At 39.3% G+C, this 16,989-nt stretch overlaps 1 protein-coding gene across 22 annotated transcripts in view; it reads right to left on the reverse strand.

Annotated features, from left to right (window-relative positions):
* Positions 1–3,928: 3,928 nt before the first annotated feature.
* The window catches only part of ARPP21 (cAMP regulated phosphoprotein 21), a 151,870-nt gene continuing 138,809 nt past the window's right edge, over positions 3,929–16,989 (reverse strand). For 12 of the 22 annotated variants that reach the window (XM_032861288.1, XM_032861285.1, XM_032861283.1 and 9 more), the window contains 2 exons: positions 5,849–5,997; positions 3,929–4,742 (listed from right to left, as the gene is read on the reverse strand). In XM_032861288.1, coding sequence (XP_032717179.1) covers positions 4,485–4,742; positions 5,849–5,997 — 407 coding nt within the window. In that variant the 3' untranslated portion in view covers positions 3,929–4,484. The remainder of the gene's footprint in view (positions 4,743–5,848; positions 5,998–16,989) is intronic. The other 10 variants (XM_032861272.1, XM_032861269.1, XM_032861273.1 and 7 more) reach the window with 1 other exon arrangement.

Below are 16,989 nucleotides of genomic sequence, written 5' to 3' on the forward strand. Positions count from 1 at the left end.
GGGGGCCAGTTCACACTGCCTGGCTATGGAGCTCCTGCCAACCAGGTCCATGGGGAACCTCAAAGTACTCCATCTCTCCTCTTCCTCTGTTTAGCTACCTCCCACTTCAACCAACCTGAATAGGAATGTCCATGGGTTCCTGGGTATCTTTCTTTTGCTTTTAGATGTTTCTCTAGACTGGGGTTGTGACTCACTCACATCATGTCTGCATGCCCAAATTCCATCTAACCAGCATAGCCCAGGTCAAAAGCCTCATAAAACCACAGCTCCTTCTCTAAAATCCTGTTTTTACGTGTATTTTTCATGTGAATCCTATGACTAATTTCCTATATTTTTAGTCATTTGTACCCTGGTATAATTTATTCTGAAAACTCATAAACTTCATAATTGCAGGGGCTCCAGAGACTGGCATGAACTATGGAAATTAGTGAGTACACAATAAAAGGTGGTTGAATACAAAAAATTCATAAATCATTCTTCTCTTTTATACTCATAGGTATGCAGGATCATTAGAGATAACTTCAAACAAAAAACTACTATAATAATTTTAGGTGTAAAATCTTTCAACATTAAGAATTAAAAAAAAAAAAAAAAAGTCCAGGCTCATACACTCATGGAGGAAAGTGTGTGCACTAGGGTAGTTACCAAAAGATGTCACAGTTGGAAAGAGTGTTGTGATATTACACGTTGACATACAATGTAGTTCCTATACAGATAAAAGAACAGTATTTGTATTCTTTTCTTAGGAGTCTCTGATGTAATGTTATATTTATTTTTTTAAAGACTTTATTTATTTGACACAGAGAGAGAGAGATCACAAGTAGGCAGAGAAGCAGGCAGAGAGAGAGGGGGAAGCAGGCTCCCTGCTGAGCAGAGAGCCAGATGCAGGGCTCGATCCCAGGACCCTGAGGTCATGACCTGAACTGAAGGCAGAGGCTTAACCCACGGAGCCATCCAGGCGCCCCTAATGCAATGGTTTAAAATATAAATTCCTCATAATATTAGTCTTTTGATATAGTCTGTGAAGATACTGTGCTGACTAAGTTTGAGAAGCTGCAAAATCTGCCACCCACTTGGAAACTCATAGTCTAAAGTGATATTGTAAAACTCTCCAGAAATCAGAATCTTTAAAAAGATTGCTTAACCTTCATTAACCTTGTTTCCCAACCATTATTATCCTTGGAATAGTCTTTCTCAGATAACAGCTATCTGTAGCCCAAGGGAAGGGTCTACCATGGAAAATATTTTAGAAACTACTGTTCTAAGGTATTAGTTGGGAACAAAACCTGAGTTATTTGTTTTAACTCTGCCCTTAGGGTGAGATATTTATAATGCTTCCCTTCTGGTCTGTAAGTGATCAAGTCACCTGAGATGACAAGTGCCAGGCTAGCGGTGAGGGGTGGGCCCGTAGTGAACGGTGCAGACTGTGTGCACAGAATACAGGTAGCGGATGATGGAGGTTGAAGACATCCCACCACACACTAGCTTCTGGCTAAACTGGAAGCAGAGTCGAAAAGTGCATTTGTTAGACCTCAAAGCCATTTCTGTTGCAATGTTCTTCCTTCCCCGATTGTTTTTGCTTTGTACTTTGAATCTCTCTTATAAAACAACTCTGGCTCATGTGTACCCTACTTATTTTTGTTATAATGATTTATAGCTTTATTTTAAATCCTCCAACCATACTTATAATTAATTGCATAATTCCATTTCCATAATGTTATATAACATGCTCTCCTATCCCACTCGACATCCTGTGAAACTATATTAAAACAATAAAATAATTATGGCTGAAATTCATTGGCATCCTGGTTAGAACATTTAGTTCCAACTATTGCAGAATAACTAAGTGTATGATAAAACAAGAATAAATCTAAGTGCTTTAAATTTATTTGTACTCATTTGGAATGGTGCCACATAATTAGGATATAATCAAGTATGCAATAAAAGTTTGCCAAATAAATGAATGCATAAGTCACTCTTGTTCTCATTTACACTCACAGAGAGGATCATAAGGGATGACTGTATCTATATATTTATATAGTTACATATATATGTATCCATGTGTCTCTATATAAGCTTATGAACTGAATAATATGTAATTGCAAAATGTGATTGTGAAAAAATTATTAGCCAACATGAAAAAAATGAATGTTCTGATGATAAATTAAATCCTGGAAATGCATCACTGATAAAGCCATCTCTCTATGCAGCCATCTCAAATATTCTAATGTAAAAGCATAACATAAGATTTGGGATAACATAATGCTAGGAATCAATACTTATTGGAAGTGGACAAGGCTTGGCCTGAAACAGTATCTAAATGGCTTTATGAAGGAAAAGTCAAATGTCTCAGTGGGAAAGAGTGTAGCACGTTTGTAGGAAAGGGACCAAAGATAGGGAAGGCCTGTTTTTTCCACAAGCATGATGTATGTTTCAGATACAGAGGGCTCAGTCATGCTAAGAATCATTAGAGAAAAGATAAAAAATTCTCAGAATTCTGTGAAGAGAAGATAAACATTCAGACTCATATTAGGATCTTTGCGTTTGGGATCTACCAATGTGAGAGAGCTAAATGGAGGCTGTATTTCAAAAGAATATCTCTGTTGGTCAGCTCCCTCCTTCCATTAGGGGAAGGTCTTAATTAGGCAAACACATTGCTCCTTCTCAGAGCAGCTATTGTTTTAATAGCTCCTCAGCCTATTGGTTTAAAGGCTCAACAACAACAACAAAACCAAATCCTCTTTTTATAACCTTTTTTCTTTTTTTTTCATGGGTAGGGTTTATTTACAATGAAGAATTCAGGAGACTGAGATTTGGGTCAATAGGACAGATGTCACAAGGAATGAAGCTAATGAGAGTATGTGTAGAATTTCTCTTTTAACGGAAAAAGAGAATGAGAGTATAAAATTAAAAAATGATAATCTTAGGTAGAGTTTTTAACTAGAAGTTTCATGCTATCTCCAACTAAACAACATGAAAATGGGATGATCTAATATGGGGAAATGTGATAATATGAAGAAAAGTGGGAAATATCCAGATATACTCTCCAAACCCCTCTCATTGGTAATAATGCTTTTTAGACAGAAAGTAGAAAAGAGAAAACTATTAGTCATTGCACAGTGATAGCAAATTGGAAGCTGTGGGGTTCTATTCTCCCCATTAAATACCTCCCAGAAGGGCCAACGCTGACATTTGGAATTATGTTATTATTTTTCAAAGGTTGTCATAAACCAATCTTACCTTCAGAATCTACAGGGGATTAGATAAACATTTTAGGATTAGATAGGATTGGCTTCTTCTAAATTTTTTTTAATATTTTTAAAAAAATGTTTTAAAAAGAAGTTCCATTTTTTTCTAAATGTTCTGAGTCTTTGTGACTAAATTATTGTTATGTTTTACCTTCCTTTCAGTTGCCAAGATAAACATTAGCACCTTTGAGTTACTGACCCCAAAGTAGTGGCACTTTACATTGTATGACCCAATATATTCGATAGAATTAGACCACACCTCTTCCAATTACCCTCTAAATGAAGAAATCTTGTTTTTCAGGTAGATGGTGGAAGTTCAAAGAAGACAGAACAGGGTTTGGTCTAGGGCTGCTATTACAAGTCACTCAAGTTTTCTGATTTGGGGAAGTATAGCTATACATATTCAGTACCCCCAGAGCTAAAATCGAGATACACATTTCAGAAATGTGAAGTCAATGAATGTTGGAAATGGAAGCCATCTTATTCCTAGGGCCCCTGTAGTATTAGGACAAGAAACTATAGTTGGCTAAGTGTTTGCCTACCACCTCTCCCAATGTGATGCCAGATTTACAAATATCTGGAACACCTTTATTGTGCATTACTCATAAAATAGTATTTGAAGGGGATAACAGTGACACGGAAGCAAACAAACACGTACTGGAAGAGAGAGTGAACCAAACTGGTGGTAAAAACATGACCTTCCTCCATAAGGTCAAATAGTTTTATTTTGATTAAACACTACAATACAGTATATATCCATTAAAAAAGAAAACTCTATAATGTATATAAATTATTCCTTCCATTCATCAGTTCTTTTCTTTTCCATTACAGCTTTGGTACAATGTGATTTCAGTATATAATTTTTAAATACTTTTAGCATCACAAACTCAACACAAAGTACAAAACTAATAATCCAAATTAGGGATATTATAATCTACACAGTGGTATTCAGTGGTAGGAGAAAATCTTACCTTGATGAATTCATGTCACTAGCTAAGCTATAAAGGCATACCTAGCAGACATGACAGAAATATGCACCATTAACCAGCTAATGTGTGTATTAGTCTTTTTTTTTTTTTTTTTTTTGTCTGTTTGTTTTTGTTTTTTTACAGAATACCAGCAGCAATCATTTGAGTGTTGAGTGAATACTTAAGTCCTCAGCCAGTCTCCCACCTTGCTCCTCTTTCCTTAAAGGCCATGAATAGGATCACAAGAAATGTGCCACAGCCAGAGCACTCAGAATTTGACCTGCCACCCGGTGTTGCTCATAGTTGCACAGTTTGTCCTGCAGCTAGCCGACATCATGGGGACAGTGCTGGAGGGGCAGTGTGGACCAATCAGCCTAAGGTTGTTCTGAGGGGTCAGCGGTGTGACATTACAGTAAACAGGCATTCCAGTGGCTGGGAGTGACCCTTGACCTGCCTGGTTAGGTAGCATGATTGGCTGTTGGTATGACTGCTGGGGCAGTCCTTGAGAACCCTGGGTCATTGGCACCTGCAGAAGACACAAGAGAGAGCCCTTCATGAAGAGGTTTTCTGTGCCTGTCCTGTGAGCTACTGTGTGGTCAGGAAAAATACTCAAGCGTTTGGGTCAGACCTAACTGGTCACCTATCCCAGTGTTCCCTTTTATCAGCTGTTTTACCTTGGGCAAGTCACTCAACCTCTCTGATTGCCTAGACCGTCCGCGTAATGACACCTATGCCAAGAGCCACTGAAAAGACTGCCCTTACACGTTGGGGACTGCAGTCTGGACTGCTGGCTCAGAATTTCTGTTTGGAAAGTGATACTCCCATTCTGATTTCATGCACACTAAGCAGCAGGAGCCAAACAGCAAAGGGAGCTTTTGTCCCAGGCACCTGGCTCAGTCTCAACCTGCAGCTTTAAAGAAAATCTAACGTGGACCTGGAGGTAGAAATTGAGGCAATGGGTGCAAAAATCATCAGAGGAGGAGGGCAAAGGATCGGGATTTTATTTAGTGCTGTTTTGTTTGTTTCTTTGTTTGAGGGCCAGAAGTAGCTGGTGCAGCTAAATTTAACAGTCAAAGCTTTTCACTAACCCTTCACTTCCACTTCCAGTGTATCTCAGAATGTAAATCACAAAAGGATGCATGGCATTTTTTAAGTACCCAGTATGGGTTGAGTCTAGAAAATGAGGTTGGTATAGGACCTATCCATGCCCTTTGAACAAATCCAAGATGCCATTTAAACATCTCTTTTAACTTAAAATTGTGGTAAAATGAAGTTATGCAGGCTGCGTACAAAAATGAGTGGAAATTTGTCATGAGGGCTTCTTCCTGATGAACAAAATTCCATTGGAAGAGCCAAAGGTCTTCATGAATAAAACATGATAGGCTACAGATTCTTCTTCCATAAAGAAGTTTATATAGAGCCACATTTAGCAGACATTCAAAAGCCACAGTCGTTAGAGAAGCATACCTGTCCCATTTTCTACTTATAATCTTAATTCAAAGTCAACCATCAACAGGGGCTGGGCATAGCACCCACCACCCCGCTAACCACCCAACACGGGACATACTCACAGCCTCCACTTTGGCCAGTGCTACTTTCTAAACCACAATTTTCCAAGCTGCTGATGTGCACCTGATAAGAAGACATTGCTGGGTAGGAGACCATCACACTTTGCACCGGAGCTCCTGGCTGGTTGCTCATCACGCTCTGACTCTGGGGTGGCTGCTGCACTCCTATGAGGCCTTGGAACCCCTGTTGACCAGACAAGACTGGCTGGTAACCTGCAAAGAAAAAAACACCTTTTGAACTGGTTGCACCAGGAAGAGCACAAGTGATATTTCATGGGGTAAGAGCACTTGTTCCCAAGTCAACCTTCAGACATCTCGCTCTCCCTATCGGCAATGTGTTATCCAAATGATTATTTCCTAAGAACGCGGTTTTTTGCTCTAAGAGTGGACAAGAGTAGGAAGTCACAAAATTCGCTGGTATTTGCATCCTTATGCAGAATGGCCCAATGAGCACGTTGTGACAATGGTAGATTGTTTTATGGCACAAACACCATAACCTCTATTCGTATTTTATAGCTATCAGTTACGTTTCTCATGATTTATTGTGTGCTTTGTTTCAATGATATTTGGAGTATTCACAAATTATCAAGTTTTTTTTCTAATTAAACTGACTCATTCTTTTACTATCTCACCTTTCTGCACAAACTCATTTTACCCACAGATCATCAAACTCCCTAATAACTTTTTATTTTCCATGTTTTAGTGAATAAAATGATTCACTACCCTGACTAATTCAATGTCCATGGTCTTGGACAAAATGCAGCAACAAGAGAAAAATATGGCATGCTTCTATTCTGCTCCAACACCAACTCCCAGGAGAACATTCTGGTAAAACACTCTAATAAGTGATCATGTACATACAATAGATAATACAGAATATAGCACTCAAAAAATTTTATGCATCATATCCTTCTGAGTAGGTCAGTTGCTCTGGTTTCTTTTCTTTCTTTCTTTCTTTTTTTTTTTTTGAAGTGGATCATGATTTATCTGTTGTAATTATTTTAATCCCCACCCCAAGTGGTTTCAAGTGCATTCTTAAAGGAAGTGTACTATTGTTATAAATTCTGGGAAGAAAGTTATGATTTAGGTGAAAATGATGTGGTGGTAGGAAAATGAAACAGATTCACTTTATGATATAAAATAAAGTCATTCCAGAGCTCATATTATTAACAGTACTGACTACTTCAAAGAAAGTAGAACTGCTGTGTTAATACAATTCTCTGAGAGAAAATTTTAAAATCCTACATTTTAAAAAATATTTTATTTATTTATTTGAGTGAGAGAGAGTGCGTGATCCCAGGACCCTGGGATTATGACCTGAGCCAAAGGCAGACACTAAACTGACTAAGTCATCCAGGTGCCCCTCTTCTTTAACACAAACACTAACCTATGTTTTACAACCAGATTTTAAAAATTGAAACCCAGTGTAAAAAATTCCTAATCAATATGTATTGTTGTTTTTTTTAAGATTTTTATTTATTTGAGAGAGAGAGAATGTGAGCAAGAGAGAGAGGACAGGGAAGAGAGAATCTGAAGCAGACTATGCTGAGCAAAGAGCCCAACACAAGGCTCGATCTCACCACTGTGAGATCATGACCGGATTGGAAGCCAAGAGTCAGACGCTTAACTGACTAAGCCACTCAGGCACCCCCCAATTCTTAATAAATTACTTGTGTTTTGAGTGCATGTAAGGGTTTTAACTTTAGATTGAAGACAGGTAAAATTATATTATAGTCTTTGCAGAGGAAAATATCTTACTCTCCTTTGGCGTACATAAAACCACCTTTACTCATCTGAAGAATGTCGTGGAGACAATGGCTTACAAAGAGTCACTGAGTTAGGAGATCATCTCCATTGGCCAAACTAGATAGAAATAAGGTGCAATCCTTTGGAACACCTAAGAGAGGAGGCTGGGGAAAAGCCAAACTGGGAGACCTGACCTGTGCCTGCCACTGGGTGGGACAAATGTGGAATTTAGAAAATCACCCTTTGATCTTCTTTATATATCCCATTATTTTGTGTTCACAGTAGTCACCCTACTTCAGTTCCATAGTGGTTTTAACTTATTGAGAGAATATAATCAAGAGTAATGACCACCTCCCCTCCATCTACTTTGTGCCCATGGTACACAGTCAAAGCCCTCCCTGGACGTGCTCTGCAGGCCCATGTACGACTAAGAGTATTAGCTCAGGGGGCTGCATACCTAGAAGGTTTACAGTTACATAATCAGGAAAACCCACCAGACAGGAACAAGAAATTGGGACAAAGGCCATGTCATGGCCCACACTATCTTCCAGAATGCCTCATATACAGAGGCACTTGACAGAAAATTATTTTAACATTGCAGATATACCTCGTTTTATTGAGCTTTGCTTTAACAGGCTTTGCAGATACTGAATTTTTTTTACAAATTGAAAGTTTGCAGCAACCCTGCTTCAAATGAGTCTATCAGCACCATTTTTCAATGGCATTTTCTCACTTCAGGTCTCTGTGTCACATTTTGTAATTCTCACAGCATTTTGAATGTTTTCATTATTTGTTATGGTGATCTGTAAACAGTGTTTGTAAGTCACAGAAAGCTAGTATATTTTAGCGTGCTCTCTCTCTCTCTCTCTCTCTCTATATATATATATATATAATTTATTTTAAGTAGGCTCCATGCCCAGCATGGAGCCCAATATGGGCCTCAATCTCATGACCCTGATATTGAGATGTGAGGTGAGGTCAAGAGTCAGATGCTCAACTGACTGAGCAACTCAGGCACCCCATCAATAAGTATTTTTTAATTAAAGTACACAATTGCATTTTTAGACATGATTTAGACATAATTCTATGCTATACTTAATAGACTACAGTATAGTGTAAACATAACTTTTTTATATGTACTGAAAAGCCAAAAAATTCATTTGACTCGCTTTATTGTGATAGTCACTTTATTGCAGTGGTCTGGAAATGAACCCGCAGCATCTCCAAGGTTATGCTTGTCACTGCAAACAATCGTTTTCTATTATTTCCATTATCTAGAGATTCCACTCTAATTCATGTGTTTATTGGCCCTGAAAAACTTCTGTTGCTATTATGCTTTTATTATGACATGATTCCTAGCCCTATCAAATTTATGTTGGCAAGAATTGTTACACACGCAAAAAAATAACTTGGTACGAATGTAGAAAATTCATCAGCAACAGTCTTTCCTACCATCTAATTCCACAGCAAAGAATCAGCAATGTGTGAACACACTTTGTAGTCCATGTAATGGTAAATACAAGAGAGCCTTATTTCTGGCTAAAGATTCAAAGCACAGGTTCAAAAATGAGGAATGTCTTTTAAAATTCTGACTTATATCTGGTCAGAGTGAAAGCCCCATTGGTCTCAAGGGACCTTTTGCAGGACACACATAACTAAGATGGGAACAAAAAGAGGGAAGGCATGGGCGGCGGGGGGCGGGGAAGAGGGGGTGGTGGCAGAGAGAGGTGCAGGGGTCTTGCTTCTGGAGATTCTATATGTATTTGCTTACTGAATCCTTCCATCCTCTCACAGAGTCATCATCAAAATGTTCAAAACTGAACTGAGGTGGCCTATGAGAGATTCATTTATTACACTAGCTCTAAACAAAAACTGGGGTGGGGGGCGGGGGATAGGGCTTCTGATAATGGAGCTGTTTAGACATACAGAAATGGGCTGTTTTGATAGGACAAGGAAGCACAAGTCAAATAATATTCAAGGGGAGGAAAACGCCTAAGGAGGCTGTGTGGCCTCATCCCACTACAGGCTCAGACCTGAAGGTGTGAGGCAGCTTTGCGGAGAACACTAATGTTAGCAAGACATTGCAGTGCCTCCCTCCCAGGCCCCCTCCTCTGCCCCAGGACTGGTGAATGTAAATACTGGCTAACAGCCCAGCAAAGAGCTACCAGCTCTGTCTGCACTGGGGTTCCCGAGGCAAATGCACTTAGAGCACATAAAGATTTCTGTGGGGAGTGAATAATGCTCTACAATCTCAAAAGGAAAACTTAGGTGAAAAGAATGCCCAATTTATATTCATGAATTTCATTCATTTCTCAATTCGCTCCCCAGGCAAGAAATTTACACCTGGAAGGGTTTAATTGGAGGTGCCCATTTCTTTAAACTATGGTGGGTAGCAGGATGGTCTTTAAGACAGGAGGCTTTTTGGAATATGCATCTGAGCCCCGTCCCAAAATAGACAAATGGAAAAGTGATAGCGGTGACCTGAGAATGAACTAGCAGCATCTGCCCAGGACACAGCACACCCGAAGGCAGAAATGGCAGAGCCCGTGGCAACCTGCTTATCTCGTCTATTCAAATGAGAAATGTGTTCCAGTTAGTCAATTTTAAGCTGTGAAATGATCGGTTTTTCATATTTATTGAGGATTAGCAAGACAGAATGCATCTTACAAAACAGAAACAGCAACACTGTCTGCCCTGTAGGCTTGCTATGGAAATCATAAAGACATTAGCTATTTTTATTTCTTTTTCAGTCAAGATTAATTCAATTTTCAAGTCACATGCATCGTTTGTTTTCTGAAGGTAAAAGGGTTAGGAATGGACAAATGTCTCCTCGCAAATAAAAGAACGCACTCTCCTAAAATTGAGGGGTTATAAGATTTAAAATGTCTGAAAAATAAAATGAAATAAAATGTCTGGATCTTATCAATCTGAAAATTCAATAGTATTTCTACTAAAATACAACAGTTATCGAATACTCTTTGTAGTTTGAGGTTTATTCATTAATATTCTGTCAAGGAAACGGTTCTCTTGATATACCACAATTATGAAAAATCAAAATGTAAATTGATTAGGGAATATAAATTGACATGATTGTGAATGACCTTATTTTAGCCAGTGTTTGAATACTTTGTTACAGATCCAACCTTTCGAAATGAATGAAATGACAAAGTAACAAACTGTATTTTCAAGTTTTTGTTGCCTCAGCTATTGGTTACAGAGGTAAAGATGGAGAAATGACTAGTTAAGAGAGCAAATATCTCTAGAACAAATTAATGAGAAGCTAGCCAGTTCTCACTGCCTCCCTCAGCCCAGCCAAGTGGTGTAATTTACATGTTGTGTTTATTAAGCAAAATATCCTTAATGTGCTGGGATGTCTTTACAAATATTAAAATTAATTTTAATTTATTTATTAATACAAAAATTGCTTATCTTGGCTGAACCAAGATACAAATATTTCTCTAAGTTCCTAGGGAACACACTAGCTGTCCATGAATCCAAATTCTGCTCTTTGCACATAGTTCTGACATGGAGTTACAGTAGCTCAGCTGTGGCATGGCTGGTGAAGAATATGAAGAAAAATGCTTAATTCAGAACTGGCCTCTCCCACTGCTGAACTCTTAGCTTGTGTGTTGGGCCATTTCCCAGTATCTTCCCAGTTTGGTTCCTCAGTTTCCTATCAATTCCTTTACACTTTCATTTTCTTTGAAGATCTTCCATTATAAACTAGCTAACTAGCTCTTTCTGTTGATCACTTAGCCTATTCCAAACAGTGAATTAAACTTTTATCACAACAGTCCTGGAAAAGAGTCACTATTATTAAATTTCTTTTACAAAAGAGAAAGCTGATATTAAATTTATTTTACAAAAGAGAAAGCTGACACAGAGAGGTGTAGGGTTTTGTCAAGATCACACCGCTCCTGGGAGGGAAAGCTTGAATTTTAGTTGTGGCTTTCTGACATCAGCAACCCTGCCTATTGCTATGTAGAAGGCATTCTTGTAATTCTTACACCCTAACAATTCCTTTAGTGTGGCAGATACTCACTCAATGGTCGTTGATTGCATTCATTGTTTCTCAATAATTGAAACAATTAAGAGGACAAGACTTTTGATCCACAGTTTGCTGAAGAAGATCTTGTTGGTATAAAAGAAAGAAAATCAAAGTCTTCCCTGTCAAAACAAATCATACCACTCAATAACAGCTTTAAAGTCTTATTACTCAGATTAGGGGATACTAGACAGGCAGATGGCTTGGAATAGGGTCGGGGTGAGTCAAATAGACTCTAGTCCCATCATTTACTTTACTTTCTAATAAACTGTTACTTTAGCTTTAAATTACTAAGACCATTTCCAATAATGGCTTTCTTCACAATCTTTGAAGACCTGTATACTTACTCTGGACTATTCCCTCAAAAATGATCTTAAGATATAAGGTAAAAGAAACTTGTGCCTACATTAAGTATAAGGTTAATCATTGGACTGTTTTAAGCAGCTGGTTGCCTCTAAGAAAGTCACTTGGCCTTTGGAAACAAAACTAGTATTCATTGTTTTAAGAGACAGAAATAGGTAAGAGAAAGGAAATACAGAGACTCTGCAAAATGACCTAGGATGTCAGATGAAGGCTTGGAGAAACCAAGATCTCCCAGGCCACCTGGAGATGGCTATACTTCTTGGAATTTAAAGATGGCAATCACGCTTTCTAGTTCTGGGAAGCTATGACTTCCCTCCCAAGTGTTACTTGTAACTAGGTCATTGCCTCTAAGGGAATTCTTTTCAGCTTCATCTACTTATATAGTACCTTGGTGTTCAAGCTGGCCTTGGGAAGAGAGTTTGGACATGCAGCATGGTACTGCTGTGGTTTCCTGAAAGAAGAACATTGTCTTCTGCTTTAACGAGACGGATTCGGGGTAATAGATACCTCTTGTCTATCACCCCACCCTCATGTGAGGGGGAAGATCACCTTAACATCTTACCTTCAGGTCTCCTAGAACCAGAGGGTCCTCAGATACTAAGGAAGACACCTGATTCTGGCCTTTGCAGATGCTGACCTGTTCTAATCCAACACCCAGGTAACAAATTCCAGGGGAGACAGTGTCACTAAGTGGGCTCAACTTTGACAAACAATGTGCTCACCTTTTGAAGCACTTGCCTCTATGCCACACACTCTCCATTTGTATGACCTAAGCCCTAAGACCTTTTTTTTTTTTTTTTTTTAAGATTTTGTTTATCTATTTGCAAGAGAGAGAGAGAAAGTATGAGTGAGAGTGAGGGTGGGGAGAGCAGAGGGAGAAGCAGGCTCTCTGCTGAGCAGGGATCCTGATACAGGGCACAATCCCAGGACCCTGGGATTATGACCCAAGCCAGAGGGAGGCGCCTAATGACTGAGCCACCCAGGTGCCACATAAGTAAGACTTGTAAAAGAGGAGAGCAGTATAGACTAGATTGGAAGACTTTTTTTTATCCTTAAACATGTAGAAAAATTAAGATACAGGATAAAAATACCTAGTCTAGAAATCATCATCAGATACTCTTCTGTTCTTGTATATAAACTGAAATAGCACAAAACGGTCCTAAGACTTCAAAAAAAGGAGTGTAAGGAACTGCCTTTTTTTTTTTTTCTTCCTATTAAAGCCCATCACGACTTCTTTGATCTTTGTGTAAATGTACGCCTCCACCTTATTTGCTGGCTGTTTCTGCAACTATCCTCTTCCTTTCCTTGTCATTTATTATTCTGGGGTGTTAATTTCATAGGCACATGATGCAGAATGACCTGCAGGGAGTCTGCGCAGGAGCAGAGCTAACATAGCACGTGTCCTGGCAAAGACCAGTCCATCCTAATGAATTTGAGAAAGGCTGTGACAGGCTCTAAGTGGGACTACGCTTCCCGAAGCAGTAGATTTTCTTCACACTTGTTCTTTTGCTCATTAGCTTTCACACTGCACAGAGTGTAATTCTTAAAAGCCTCTTTCCCGTCCCCTGAGAACATCCACGCATGGGTCATTTTCTAATGGCAGTACACATCAGATGGACCAGCCTATTACTGGCAGCTCGGGGGCCTCATCACTGCAATGATACCATCCTGATCCATATTATCGCAACTACAAAGCTGGTTTTCTCTCTCTCTGTTTCTTTTCTTTCTTTCTTTTCTTTTCTTTTCTTTTTTTTTTTTTTTAATCAGGACAAACACGAGACACATTGTTGAATGACTAGAGGAATGAATCATGCACGGACTTTGAATGAACGCCTCCGAGAGAAGCTGCCCTGAATCCCATCTTAAATGGAAGAGGCTGTCATATTCCTGAAGTGATTCTCTGAACTTTCTCAGCCCAGAGTGCTTGCTGGCAACCAGAGAGCTTCAACAACCCGGAGGGAGAAAAGCTGCATAAAAGACCCACAAACGTTTTACTTTCCTAGCGACGATGCTGCACGGCTGCATAGCTCAGAAGATAAAGTAGCGTTCCTGGGTCCCCACACCTTTGCCAGAATTAACAGTGGCCGTAAGACAGCCAGGCTGGGCGACAGCCAACTGCTGCTGAGGCTACGTGAGGACCTCTTTCCCTAGAGTAGGCGGAGGCAAAGTCAAGGTTGGAAAGGTCTCTAATCGCTGTCTGCATAATATGATCACCCCTGGTGGGTATCTTCACTGATGAAATGCTGTTGATCGGCTGGCTCAAACTGGATAATTGTGAGGTCAAATGCCATGAGGTTAACATCACTGTGATCAAATGACCATCACTGTCATTGGGTATAACTTGGCCCTGGCTGAGCATTGTGAAACTAAGTGCTAGGAACATAGAGTCCATCTGTAGAAAGCTACCCATCACTACAACTAGAACAACTAGTTCAAGACAACAAATGGTGAATCAAAAGTGCCCCCTTTATATGTGATTTTTCCTAAGTCGCCAAAAATAATTGTCTTATTTTTTCAATTCCAGACTGGCAGGATTCTTATCTGAACTTTATTCTAGTGGTACATTTGACCATAATATTGTTTTAGTAGCAGTCTTCTGGGAGTTAAGAGCTCTGATCTAGGGCAGAGACAATGAAGACCTGAACTAAAGCAGAAGAGGTAGGAATTGAGCAAAGGGACAGATACTGAGAGATACTTGGGTTGTGAATTGTCAGAGAGTGGTGTTGAGGAGTTTTAGTGGTCTCACATGCTTGATGGACATGAGCATGGATTAACTGACTCTACCACCATATGAATATCAGTCATCCACTGGAAAACTGACTCTCTGAGAAACAAAAGCCCCAATTTGTAGTTCTTCCTGATTTCCCAGGTGTAAATATTCCCCCTTGTGGCCCATTTTAAGCTACAGACACCTTAACAATTAGCTGGGAAGATTCCTGATTTTTAAACAATTTTTCTTATGGGCCAAAATGAGACAACTCAGCAAAGTGGTACACCACTGACCTAAATTCAATGTCAAGCAATGAAATTTTCAGTTCAGTTCAGTTTCATCTTTTTTATCCTTCCTTCTAAAATCTTATTTACTATTTGCTCTTTGACATTTGGCATAAGAATGATTATAAGAGCCATTCACAAAGCTTGGGTAAATGGTGGAGACCAGCCATGGACAGAAACTTGCAGTACACTAGAATGGCTCTAAGATGGAAGCAGGTCTCAGATTCTAGCATCACTGATAGGGAGATTTACTTGTAGTGTAAGTGATGAAATGGTAAGCATGTGATAGATGGCTTCCAGAAGAACATTTTGAACCTAATATGAGAAGATGAGTAGGTGTTTGCTAATGGGGTGGGGTGAAGTGGGAAAAATCAGGATAAAGGAGGTAAAACATATGGAAGCAACATGTGAAAAGCCCAAAGATGTGGGGAATACGATCAAGGATTTTAAGTACTTAGAGGTTAGAAATGGGGAGAGTCAGTACAAGGGGAGAGAAGGAGGCTGTGTTCAAATCCTAGGGTCTTAAGCATTATTTATAAAACTGGAACTTAACCTTGAAAGATTTAGGGTGTCATGTAAGTTGAATGATGAAATGATGGATGGCCATTTCATGATGATTCTTCAGGAGTCACTTGGGGGTTACATACGTGGAGATAGGGAATCTCCTCCTGGGAGGCCATGGCAATCATCTATGGCAGAGACAATGAAGACATGCATTGGATTGGTAAGAGCAGAGAGAATGGACACCTCAGTGAAATACTTAGCATGTGAACCATCAAACACAGGAATCTAGTTGCTGCAGGGAGGAGTGACAGAAAGGAAAAACCCAACTATCCATCTCAAGTCCTGGTTTAGTTAGGGGAGTTGACTGTAATGCCTTAATAGTCAACAAAAGAGGGACAAGTAAATGGAGATGAGCAGGGAACACATGAGTGAAAGGGGTCTAGAGCTCAGGCGATCAGCCTGTCTTAGGAGTGCATATTCAAGAAATCATCAGGACATAGTTGCTCTTAAAGACAGTATATTTATGAGTGAGTGCAGTCTGGGAAGACAAACAAGATGGAGCCTTAAGGAAGAATATCATTCAAATACTGATCTGAGAATCCAACACCTGAAGAGAAGAATGAGGAATGATGGGGAAATTAGAAGAACCAGAAGGGATTGGTGTCAGCAAAAAAAGAGAGAGGACTATTTCAAGAAAGAGAAATATGCCAATGATTGCAGCTGTAGAATTTCTGAGAAAGAAAAGAAATAAGACCTTCAGTTTAAAAATATGTTGGTGTTCTTGACAAAAGCTAAGGCAGTGATGCGCAAAGCAGATGAATAGGAAGGAAAAGGAAGAAAGGAGAGTCCTCTGAGAAGTCTGACAGTGAGACCAAGTTGTGGGCAGAAAACAGCAAAAAGCTAGAAGGGGACATAGGGTAAAAAGGATTTTGTGGGTTTGTGTTTGCTGTTTTAACATGGGATGAATGTAAGGATTTTTAATCTTTTGGAAAATGAAGTAAAGAGAAAAAGATTAAAAATCTGAGAGTGAATAAGAAAAATCTATGAAGTTGTAATGATTCATAGCACATTAAACATTAAGGGAGGTACACAACCAAAAAGGCTGAGACCCGAGTGACAGAGAGTCTGCATTTTCTTTCCCACCCATCTGATAATTCTCAGTGTCACCTCCACTATTATATACCTCCTTTGACCCAGCTGTAAAATATTCTGGGTCTTTCTCTCTGCCAAATTGGTTAAAAACACAAGACAGCTTGGAGAGCTTATGAGGAGACGTGACTAAACGCTGAACATAATTTTGAGAAGGCAACAGAAGATACCCTACATAACTTCTAACAAGAACTGAAGGAAAGATGTCCTTCTTCATTTTATGAATCTTATTAGTGTTTGATTCACGTGGGATTGCAGGAAGGAAATCTTGATTAGAGGTGAATGAGAAGCCCATGGTCCCACAAACTCTCCATTCAAAATCCATCAACAGGATCCATTGATGTGATGACATGCCCTATATTATATGCCCTATATTATCTATTGAAGTAGAAAATCAAGCAAAA

The sequence above is a fragment of the Lontra canadensis genome, unplaced genomic scaffold (genome assembly GCF_010015895.1).
Source record: "Lontra canadensis isolate GAN:19392208 unplaced genomic scaffold, GSC_riverotter_1.0 scaffold20, whole genome shotgun sequence".
In the NCBI taxonomy this organism is placed as follows: Eukaryota; Metazoa; Chordata; class Mammalia; order Carnivora; family Mustelidae; genus Lontra; species Lontra canadensis.